The sequence below is a fragment of the Podarcis filfolensis genome (genome assembly GCF_964270895.1).
Source record: "Podarcis filfolensis genome assembly, chromosome: 10".
In the NCBI taxonomy this organism is placed as follows: Eukaryota; Metazoa; Chordata; class Lepidosauria; order Squamata; family Lacertidae; genus Podarcis; species Podarcis filfolensis.
Window position 1 is genome coordinate 31,323,110 of NC_139612.1, and position 11,613 is coordinate 31,334,722.

Sequence of the window (11,613 nt, forward strand, 5' to 3'; positions counted from 1 at the left end):
CCATAACCCCTAACCATTGGATATTCTGGCTGGGGTTGTTGGGAGTGGTGGACTGGGGTATTTGGTATTAGGAAAAATGGGCTTTCCCCCCCAAAAAAATGTCCTTAAATGGTAACAAACACTTTCTCGCTGTCATCTTGTTCTTCTTCTGCTTTCACCTTCCCCTCTGCTCGAATTTAGTGTGCAGTTCTTGCTACAAAATAAACCCCGACCCAAGCAAAATTAACATATCTATTTTGCTATTTTATTATAAACTCTCAAACTCTCTTTCAGCCTGCCAACTGCTTTGACTATGGTAAGGGAAATAATCTTGTGCATTGTGGGTATAACTTGTAAAGGCAAGTTAATGAGTATTTGAAGTCTTGCTGTTTATACTTCAGTACAAAATTGTGTCTTCTTCTTTTTTGACAGCAAGTTGAAGTAGATGCACAACAATGTATGCTTGAAATCTTAGACACAGCAGGAACGGTATGTAAAAATAAGACTAAGTGTAAAACCACTATAGGTCAACTTTTACAAATGAAAGTGTAATAGCAATATTACAGAGCAATAGATTAAGCTACAGAACAAGCCATTCCAGTTAATTTCTGTAAACATGCACAAGACTATTAGTATATGATTGTTTTCATTTTTGTTTATTTAAGAGTGTATATGTTATCCATGAATTAAAAAAAAAATGAGCTACAGAACAAACTAAGTTTTTATCAGTGTCTCTTGACAACGGTCAGCATGTCACTGTCATTCTTTGCTAAGTTACAAATAAATTGTTCTTCTTCCCCAACCTGTTTGACAAAACTATACAAGTGACATTATTGATAAGTAGAAGGGGTAATATCAGTGGAGGAGGAGGAGGAAATGAGCGTTGAATTCTAAAATGATAGAGGGTTAGTTTTCTGTACATGTTTGAAAGGTATTAAATGCTCACAATCACTTCAGCATCTTGATGTTCAGCATCTGTTTAAAAATTGTTTTCCAGCAGGCACACTAAGCTTGTGGTATGGTATGAAGCTTGTACATGTAGAGCAACTGATCTGCATACGCAAACCTGTACTAATTATATCTTGCGTATAAGGAGAAACAGTACACCAATCTTTGGATCCATCCTGTGACTCCCTCCCAAAACACACACACACAAAAAAACATGTGTCTGCACTATAGTCCTGCAGAAGGTGCAGCTTTATTTTCAGTCCCTTGCCTATGCCTTTTATAGTGCAGCTCTTTGCTGAGTTGGTATTTTTCACTCAGCTTTCCACCACCTTCCTAATATCATTCATAGATAGTCTGTCAGTTCTGACACCACATATGAAGCAGTGCTGTGGATTTCCCAGAAAATTTTCTGCTGTCCTAAATCAATCAAAACCAGAGTTACCATATCTATTTGTCTTATATTGTTATGTTTCCTGAGGAGTGTCATATATTACATTCTGTATAAAAATCTCAAAGTGTTTGCGGTAGCCCAAAGTAGTTCAGTGAAAATATTTGACTAAGGGGGGAAAGCAAGAAGGTGTATTTCGTGTAATTTAATTCTTATGCAAGCAAATACCAATTGTAATTCAGACCTACTTTTTCCCTTCTCTTTCCCTAAACCCATATCTCTTTGTGGTATGCCTTTTGAGATTGTAAGCCCAAGCACAGGGGCTTAATTCTGATATTTGTTAGTCGGTCTGGTCTGTGAACTTCTTTTCAGCTGAAGAGCAGGACAGAAATGCTGTAAATAAATTCAAAAATGTACCTGGGGTTTTTAAAATACTAAATATCTCCTCCCCCCCTTACATTATTTAAAGGGGAGAAATGAAGGCACTGAAACGATAAATCATTGAGGTGGTATCCTGCCAAGAATGGCTAACTTGTCTATTGATTCCAATGGGTCTACACTGAGTATGACTTAGCCATGTACCACCCACCAATTTAAACATGCCTAAAGAGCAGTGCACATGAATATTTGCTCTCTAGTCACCGCAAAGTTAAATACAACTTTGATTATATATTTGATTTTGTTCTGTATCCATTCTGACTACCCAACTTTACTAACGTTGGATCCCTTCATTATACCACTAATTTTTAGGAGGAAAAGGCTGTTCTAAAAACTGAAAATTGGGGTTGACAGTCACCTGGTGTCAAAAACCATACAGGAAAAGGCTCAGTGCTTTACAAGCCCTGATGTGGCACTTGCAAAGAACAGTGCACAGGGCTTTGCAAACTATGACGAACAGCAAAACTGGGTATATGACACAGATATACAAGCCCTGAAGATAAGCTGATCATCAGCGCCTCTGTGCACAGGGCTTTACAAGTGCCACTGATCAGCTGCAAAGCCCCTTTTGGCGCAGCTGAGTGTTTACCTGCCCCAGACCTGATGTCATATATGATGATAGGTGTAGGGCAGGTGTGTGCCTCACAGGCCAAATGGGGAGACCTGGTCCTAATTAGGTCCATGGGGTGGAGGTTCCCCACTGCTGGTATAGAACAAGATGCTGCCTAAAAAGAGTGGGAAAAGATGGAAAAAATTGTTAACTGAATAAAGATAGCTGGAACTCTGAAGTTTCACTACTAATTTACAGTGTCTTTAATCCATCTGCTTGTTAGACTGATGCCTTTTCCCCCTGTAAATCTGTAATTCTTGACACAATGCTTCCAGCTTATTTTGAGTAAGTGTCAACTGATTACTTTACATGTCCAGAAAGCCAGCCAGCTCCTATTTAGCATAAACAGGATAGGAAAAGTAAATTCATGCTTATGATCAGTCCTCATACGTCAGGCTGGATTTGTCAGATAACTGTTCTGAGCTCTCCGTTTCTCTCATTGTGTTTTACAGGAACAGTTTACAGCCATGAGAGACCTCTACATGAAAAATGGTCAAGGGTTTGCTTTAGTATATTCCATCACAGCACAGTCCACATTTAATGATTTGCAGGATCTAAGAGAACAGATTCTTCGAGTCAAAGACACTGATGATGTAAGCAGTCTTCCTAAGCATTGTTTGCAAATGGCCAGTGGAGGTTCTCTTTAGAAGCACAGCTTATGGCTCTTCTATAGCCAGTGTTCTACAATAAGGACATGATCTGATGTATGCATAGTAACTTGCCTTGGGTGAAAATGGGATTCCTGTTGTCTCTTTCCTTGATATGTGGCCACTCAGCAGAAGATCTGCTGCTACTTTTATGACTATTGTATAAAAATGTACAGTGGTGCCCCGCAAGACGAATGCCTCGCAAGACGGAAAACCCGCTAGACGAAAGGGTTTTCCATTTTGGAGGTGCTTCGCAAAACGAATTTCCTATGGGCTTGCTTCGCAAGACGAAAATGTCTTGCGAGTTCCTGCGGGGTTTTTTTCCTCCCCCCCCCCTTTTTCCCAAGCCGCTAAGCCGCTTAACAGCTGATCCGCTAAGCCGCTTATCAGCTGATCCGCTATGCCGCTAAACCGCTTATCAGCTAAGCCGCTAAGCCGCTAATGGGCTTGCTTCGCAAGACGAAAAAAACGCAAGACAAGAGACTCGCAGAACGGATTCTTTTCGTCTTGCGAGGCACCACTGTAATTGAACTAGCACAAATTCACTATCAAAGCTTTAAAGGCAGAATAAGCAAGAATCATAAATATAAAAGATATTCTTTAAGTGGGACTTTATTATTTAAAATGGGGCTTTGGAAGATAAACTATGCACACAGGCCAAGACTAGTAGGATTCATACTGCGTTTGAAAACGTAAACAATGCTTGGATATTCAATTCCTCGATTAAGTAGAGACGTGTGTGCAGCTGGCCATTTTAAAACATTACAAAACAATGAGTACTGTCTGTGATGTTAATTTGGAGCCAGAAGGAAGAGCACTGCTGGTTGGATTCAAAAGAAGCTGGTGCTTTGCTTTACTGCATTACTATATTGTGCCATATTGCTCCGTCTCAGATTCCAATTATCTCATTAGAATAAGTCGCTCTTTTAGGTTCAGAAAGTGGTGAATCATACAAGGGCAGTGGATTATTTTACTAGATAACAGCCCTAAATGTTATGTTAAAATGAAATGTAGATTCAAGTACAGAACTTCAGTGCTGTATAACTTGGATTTGAGAACTCCAAATCTAAGCTATTAGTGGCTTCATTCTCAAATGTTGATGTCTTAAAATTACTTTAATGATATGATGCATTTTAAATGCATTACCTCTAGTTTGATTGTGTAAGAATCCAGTTTTCATTTAAGACTTCAGATATAACTTTCAGAGTGTGACTGATTAATATCGGAAATTATTTAACTTTTCACAGTAGTAGTTATTTAATTTACATTTTAAATCTTTACTTAATGTTTATCATTTTAGGTACCAATGATTCTGGTTGGCAACAAGTGCGATTTGGAAGATGAAAGAGTTGTGGGAAAGGAACAAGGACAGAATTTAGCAAGGCAATGGAATAACTGTGCATTCTTAGAGTCTTCTGCAAAATCAAAAATAAATGTTAATGAGGTAAATAAATAATTTTACACATTTAATTTTACTTTGTTTAACCCAAACCCACACCGCCACTATTATCAGCTCTTGTGAGTTTTTGATCACCTTCATTATTCTAGTGTAAAATTAGATGTAAATTTGTACCTAATTCCTATTGAAATCAGTGGGATATGTCATTCGTTGCTGACATATCCTGTTAATTTCAACAAAATGCAGGTGGAGTCTGGCAAACTTGTCTAAGTTGTTATGAATTCTACCTCTGTCTTAACTCAATGCTAAGGCAGAATTATGATCTCTGCTTCTGGAAAAGTCCAGCAGAAAGGGGGAGAGATCACTTCTCCAAAAATGGGAGATATCTTTTTTTGTTCTTGGTATAAAGTAGGGAGAGAATTGTCACCTCTGGAAAGTGATTAACTAATGGCATGAGGTTTCATTGGCAACAGTCCACTTCATGAGAATGAGGGAGACTAGTTGGTCTAAACAGCAAAGGGTATTGTACCTCCTTAAAGACTAACAGATTGGTTGGTCTTCAAGGTGCCACAAGAGGTAGCCTAGGGGTAGCCAACGTGGTGCCTTCTAGGTGTTGTCGACAACTCCCATCAGCTGTAGCCATTGTGAATAATGGTTGGGAATTTGGAGGACATCATGTTGGCTACCCAATTTAACCTATTAGAGCAAAAACAATATGGCTGTCCTTCTGGAAATAGACGATCTAATTCACCATGGCATTGTCTTCTGTTAAAGCCAAAACAACGGCTCCTTTGAAGTTTGAATGCTTCTAAATGTTAGAAATTAATAATCCTGTTTTGGAAACTTGTACAGTGGTACCTTGGGTTAAGAACTTAATTCGTTCTTGAGGTCTGTTCTTAACCTGAAACTGTTCTTAACCTGAAGCACCACTTTAGCTAATGGGGCCTCCCGCTGCCGCCGTGCCGCTGGAGCACGATTTCTGTTCTCATCCTGAAGCAAAGTTCTTAACCCGAGGTAATATTTCTGGGTTAGCGGAGTCTGTAACCTGAAGCGTATGTAACCCAAGGTACCACTGTATAAATGATGTGAACAGATTGGATGACTCTTTGTTGGCTTCTCTGATGTAAAGATATGCAGCTGCAGAAGACATGATTGGTGATGGGACTGTTCTAGTTATTCCTAAAACTTAAAATGGCAATCTTGGACTACATTTGGGGGACATGCACATTACAACTGACAACACATTTGATCTTTTTTCCCCATGGAATTTCTTTCTTTGAAACTGGTCAGAATGCCTTAAACTTCCAACAGCTTTTTTTAAAAAAGCATGAGCTCTTTAAGAGCAACTATCATTTATGGGTTATATGCAGTATTTCCCCGTGTTTCCCAGGGAACTCCTGAATTGCGCATAAAAATTATTCAAGCAAAAATTGAGCAGGCCTGTGGAAGTAGGGGCAGAAAGAATTTTTGAAACAACTTTTGTGTGGGGAAACTAGCTTTTCAGGATGATACTTACTCTAAAACATAGCCAGCTATTGAATGAAAAGCTTCATTTTATGTGCACATAGTCTAGAATTTATATGAAACTGTAAGGCTTTAAAACATTTTATCTTATTAAAGACCTATTCACATTATTTGGCCCATAGAACTGGATCAGGATCTCCTACTTTGTTTCCTTAATACAATGTTTGTTCACCTGTCAATTACATGATGTCACTATCACCAATGTGTTTTCTTTTGTCTCTGCATCTTATCATTGATTTCAAACTTTACTTCCTTTGCTCGAGTGGTTTGATTTCAAACTATGCAAGCAATGGATGCATTTCTCTGGTGGACTTGGTTTAAGTGGGGCTTTGATCAGCATTGCTTGCCAAAGAACAATTGAGAGCACACTTAAGGCTCCTGATTTTCCCTTTGAAACTGTCTTTACCTGCCTCATATGGGCCAGACATTCCCTACTGCTGATGTACAAAACAGGCCCAAAATATTTGCAGGATTCTTTTGCTTAACATAGGAGGAAATCAGTCCCCAAATATTCATGCTGAATTGTATGTAAAGTAAAGCTTCCTTAAAATCCAAGCGTATTGTGTGCATTTCTTGGAAATAAGGGGTCTTCAGTGGTGCTACTCCCTAGAAAGTGTTTAGGATTGCAATCTCAGTCTTGTCTGTCAACCCCCTGGAAAATAATCAGGGTCTTATTTGCATGATTTGCACTTCTGGAAAAAAAAACTGGGAAAAGTAGCAGTTGTCAATTTTAAGAACTCTGGAAGGCAGAATATAAGCGCTACACATCAGAATTTCGTTTGTGGCAGCAGATATCTGCAGTGGTATTTAAATGTCATGTTTAAAAGCTATGAAGCCTGAAAATGATCCCACTTGAAAAACATTGAATATATGAAGCAAACTTTGTGTTCACAGATCTTCTACGACCTTGTGCGACAAATTAACAGAAAAACTCCAGTACCTGGGAAAGCACGCAAAAAGTCATCTTGTCAGCTACTTTAATATATGTGTGTACTGTAGCACTGAGCCAGGTAAGTGTAAGCAAAGTCTTGCCACGCTGAAAGCCGCAACAAGTGTTGCTGTATTTTTAAATGATTAATTGATTTCTTCGCATTCACCATGCTGAGATGCTTTTGATCATTTCAATCTGGTTTTAAATTATAACACTATATCTGCATCCATGTGCACTTGAATATGCATGAAGGATTGCCAGCTCTTTATAGGATGGGCCAAAAATTCAAAGTTAATGGCTTGGGATTCAGACATAGCCTTGTGCAAGTAAAAGGTACTTCTGCCAATGTTGTGGGGGATCTGACTTTTTTTGCCAGTTGCTTCTTGCTGCAACCTCCTGTGACACTTCTCTCAGACCTCAGGAGCAGCTTTTCAGGGGCTGCAGTAGGAAAGAGGTAGAAAAATCCTGTTCTGGGAGCAGAATTTCACTTGGGGGTAGTTGGAATTGAACCCTCTCTTGAAATGGGAAACAAATTTTAATGCAACTGAAACATTTAATGTATGAAACATCTTTTTTCAATAGTTATTATCTTTCATTGCTTAAATACCATCTGAGTATTAATCTCTGTTTCTCTTTATGTTCCAGGTCTGAAGAACTGTTGCTGACTACAACAGTGCCAGCATTCCAACTTTATTAAACCTACCAACATCTTAAAATGGACTTTCCTGTGGTGGTACCCTTTGTGAAATGGATGACAGCTACTACATCAGTTTGCACATTCTAATCACTTTCCAGTGTCACGAGAGATTTTTACTTATAAATAATCTAAATGTATGCAACTGGTAAAACCAGAGCCTACATCCAGTATTACTGATAAGAGACATTGTTCATCCACCAATGTTGTACATGTATGAAAACTGTACTGTATACTGCAACAAACCCCATACTTCCTATTGGAGAGTACAATAATGTAAATCCGAAAAGCACCACTATTTTAGCGTAATAAAAGAAAGTCCAAAGAGCTCCTATATAGACTACTCCAGATAACTTTGCTTCATCGGTATTTGTAGCTTATTGTAACTTTTTTAAAAGAAAAATACAGGATCACCATTGTATTGTACAAAAGCGCTTTGATTAACTCAACAGCTATATAGTTTTTTAATTTTAGGATAAAAAACCTGTGGAGACAGTGATCTAGTCTTTAAAATGAGTCCTTTCAGTATAATGTCTGTCTAAAGACATTGCCTTTAATATCTGTTGGGAAGGAAATGTCCAGATTTTTCAACCTTTTATTGTATGTTTCCTTTTCCTTGTTTACATAGGGAACAATGTTTATAGTTGTGTGTACAGTGGGGGTCTACAACAAGAAGTGTATATTTTAAAACAATTTTTTAATGATTTAACAATTTTTTGTAAATCATTTTGGCTTCTGCAGCTGTAGATTCTCACTGTGAATTCCCTTGCTTGCTCATGCATAAGTGTATTTGCAATACCAAATATACAGGTTTAGTACTTTTGCCTGTTAGTGATTGTTTTACATGTGTAACGTTTTGGTTGAGATGTTAAATGGTGGACGAGTACTGTGGATGTGAATGTGGGAAGTAATTTTAATCATGTGTAATTGGTCCCAGGGCCTAAGTTGCAGTAATTACCTTTTTGCAGATTTATTTAACAATGCCTTGTTGCTTTGTATGCATTAACGTTTGGGTGTAAAGATTGCGTGTAAAATCCAACAGGGAGCCACAGTATTTAAATTGACCAACCTAATGTTACAACTGCTTTGAGGTGGCCAAATGTAAACTAAAAGCCTTAATTAAAAGTGGTGCAATTTTGTATGACTTAGCATCAGTAGTTCAATAAATTTGGATTGCCATGCAAGGGCTTGCATTACAACTACCTGTAATTGAATGTTTTGTGTAATGTTTCAGTGAGATCAGTAATGTGTTAAAATGTGTGTTTGGCAATTAGAATTTGAAACCCCAAGGAATCATTGCTTGTCCATCCTATACAAGTCAGACTACTTACACATTCTCCTGAATAATCATGGATGTGCTCTGACCACTAATGTTGCCATAATTTACTGGTTTCAGTGGAAACATTCCAGAGTTAGGTCAGCCTCCGTTGCTGAGTATCTTTGCTAAGAAATGTGATAGAAGGAAAAAGAGAGTGAGATTATTTTTACCAACCTTCTTTGTCCCAAGAGGGTACTGGTATATGCTAAACCCAGAACTATGTTAAGTTTACAAATACTTTGAGGCCTGAAAGACATCAGATGCGCAAATGGAGTAGTCTTACAAGCTGCTTGTTTCAAGATAATTCAAAACTATTATTGGCTATGCATAAAGAATCCTATGTAGTCTGCTTGTTCTCAAGTAAAAAATACCAGGTTAATTGAGCCACAAACTCATGGAAGCGTGGGGTATCTGAAATGTACAGGCAAGGTTCCCCATATGCTTGCTGTAGTTCGCAAAAATATAGACAGCGCAAGTTGACCAACCATGAGTTGGGTATTCGTTTTATCTTGGCTACTGAAGTCCAGTCACAAGAACCTGAAGTTACTGGGGCAGGAACTGTATTTCAGAATGCTGAATCACAGTATAGGATTGGGATTTTTTCTAATCCTAGCTAAAGAAACCAGCTGCATGCAGGTGACTTGGCAAAAGGTTCAGTTTTTTATAAAGCCTTTCATTTTTTGATAAACTGTGAAGCAGATAGCACAGGCAATAGTTGATTCTATGGCCTGGGTTACTGCTTGGTTGGTAGTTTCTTGCAACCTTGTCTGCCTTTGAGAACTGAATCTTAACTATACAGAAAAATGCTCATTAACATCCTTTGGTTGGAAAGAAGTCTGTTTCACTGGTAAGTTCTGGCACTCTGTTCGTGGGTGAGTATAACTTGTGTGTGCTGCTGTACTTATTGGTAGTCTGGACAGGCAGGACTACTATACAAAGCAGCCTTGTACATAGCCCTGTGTGGGAGAAATCTCTTGCCAGTTCTAGTCCTCCCATGCTCCAAATAGGGCTTTTGCAGAGCTCTGCCAATTTTGAAGCAGCTGGGCTTTTTTCTCACCATCACTGGATTTTAGGTAGAAAAGGAGCCAGCAGAGAAACGTAGCTGGTTAACTGCATTCATATGAGAAAGGATGACTACACCAAAATGCGTTAGTCTTGGTTCTGCAGCTACAGCATTTCCTAAGAGATTGTGCATGACTTTTCTGTACAGTATAAAATATAGTGCCAAACAATCGTATATACTATGCTTTTTGTCAGCTTTTGGATAAGATTGTTTTATTCATATCTCATCCTTTATTTCCTCACAGCTGTTCATTTGCAGAACACTACAGGCTGTAACATTAAGCAACCCTAAACATGTATGTGCATGTACCTTTAAGTTGCAGGAAAGATTCATACAGCCTTCCTGCAGCTTAAGATACAGTATGTATTCCTGGCCCAAAAAAGTTCCTCCTGGGTTTTCAAATGTGAGTCTTTAGTGGGAACCAAACTCATAACTCACCATGGTGGTGGTGTTTTTTTAAAAAGAATAAACACCAAACTGCCTGTGTCTTTTTAAATAACTGGCTGTGTTTTGATAATTGCAGTTAATCGTAACCCTCCCCTCAAATTCATTGCTCACTTTTTAAAAAGGCTAGTATTTCCAGGTTAATACATACTGTGTAACATCACTTTTCAAACTCTGTATAGTTCTGTATTTCTTCTGCTTATTCTAGTTCACAGGATTAGGTTTTTGGCAAGGTATTACTAGCTACTTGTCTTTCATGATAGTGTACTTTCTGTCTCCCTTGGCACAGCAAATCTGAAGCAAACATCTCCAAGAAGAATGCAGTGGGAGAAACTTGTTCTCAAAAGTGCCTAAGAGGTTTTATTACAGCTCAAGGCATTTCAGAATTCATGTTCCTTCAGGAGCAATCTTAAACTTTCACAATACAAATACTTCCTATCTGTCACCATGGTCTTCCTCATAGTGCCAGATAGGTAGCAATATTTGTGCAAGCTGCTTCACCTGCCTAATGTTCACATTCTGTAGAATATTGCTTCTTGAGTAAAAGCTGACTTCCAAAACTAGTAAGTCCATGCTTTGTGGGGAAGAGTTTCTCCTTTTGTATTATTACTGGCTTCTGTGCCTAGTTTGTTTCTAACTCATCCATGCTCAGTGGATCTGCAGTTCAACATCTGTGTTAGGATTATCACTGTCAGGATATCTTAAAAGGACATTTGTACTGATGCGGAGTGGGGAGCTCGCATTGGCAGAAGCAGCCCTGTCTCTGGTGGTGTCTCCTTGTCAAGGCAGAAGCTTTCAATGTGAAGCAACCTCTATCTCCTAGCATTTCCACTTGCCAGGTTGTCTTTTCTGTCTGGGTTGTGTGTGTTGGATTTGTATTGAAAGAACATGGCTTCATGTATGAATGACCAGCCCTACTGCTACACTAGCAACTGTTAACATGCATTTTAGTGTAAACCCATTAGCTAGCCTGCCCTACTCTCCCTGTGACATGTCTTCCCAGTTCTTGCTCTGTAAGAGAACTGTTTAATCTCTTGCCAATTTAATTGTAATGGGTGGATATTTGGGATGCTTTACCTGTAAACCTAATTTCAATGCTAATAAAGGAAATTGATTTTTCTTTGACACCGCGTTTTTGTTCAGAATAGAGAGGGGAGCTTAGCAAAGGTTAGCAGGTCTAAACCAAATGTACTAGAAGACAGAACTCCTTCCATGCTTTTAGTAGCTACA

The 11,613-nt window shown here is 38.6% G+C and overlaps 1 protein-coding gene across 6 annotated transcripts in view; it reads left to right on the forward strand.

Annotated features, from left to right (window-relative positions):
- The window catches only part of RAP1B (RAP1B, member of RAS oncogene family), a 28,146-nt gene extending 16,638 nt beyond the window's left edge, over positions 1–11,508 (forward strand). For all 6 annotated transcript variants that reach the window (XM_083574742.1, XM_083574738.1, XM_083574739.1 and 3 more), the window contains exons 4-8: positions 412–468; positions 2,816–2,956; positions 4,311–4,454; positions 6,828–6,943; positions 7,510–11,508. In XM_083574742.1, the coding sequence (XP_083430868.1) occupies positions 412–468; positions 2,816–2,956; positions 4,311–4,454; positions 6,828–6,914 (429 nt within the window). In that variant the 3' untranslated portion in view covers positions 6,915–6,943; positions 7,510–11,508. The remainder of the gene's footprint in view (positions 1–411; positions 469–2,815; positions 2,957–4,310; positions 4,455–6,827; positions 6,944–7,509) is intronic.
- The last annotated feature ends 105 nt before the right edge of the window (positions 11,509–11,613 follow it).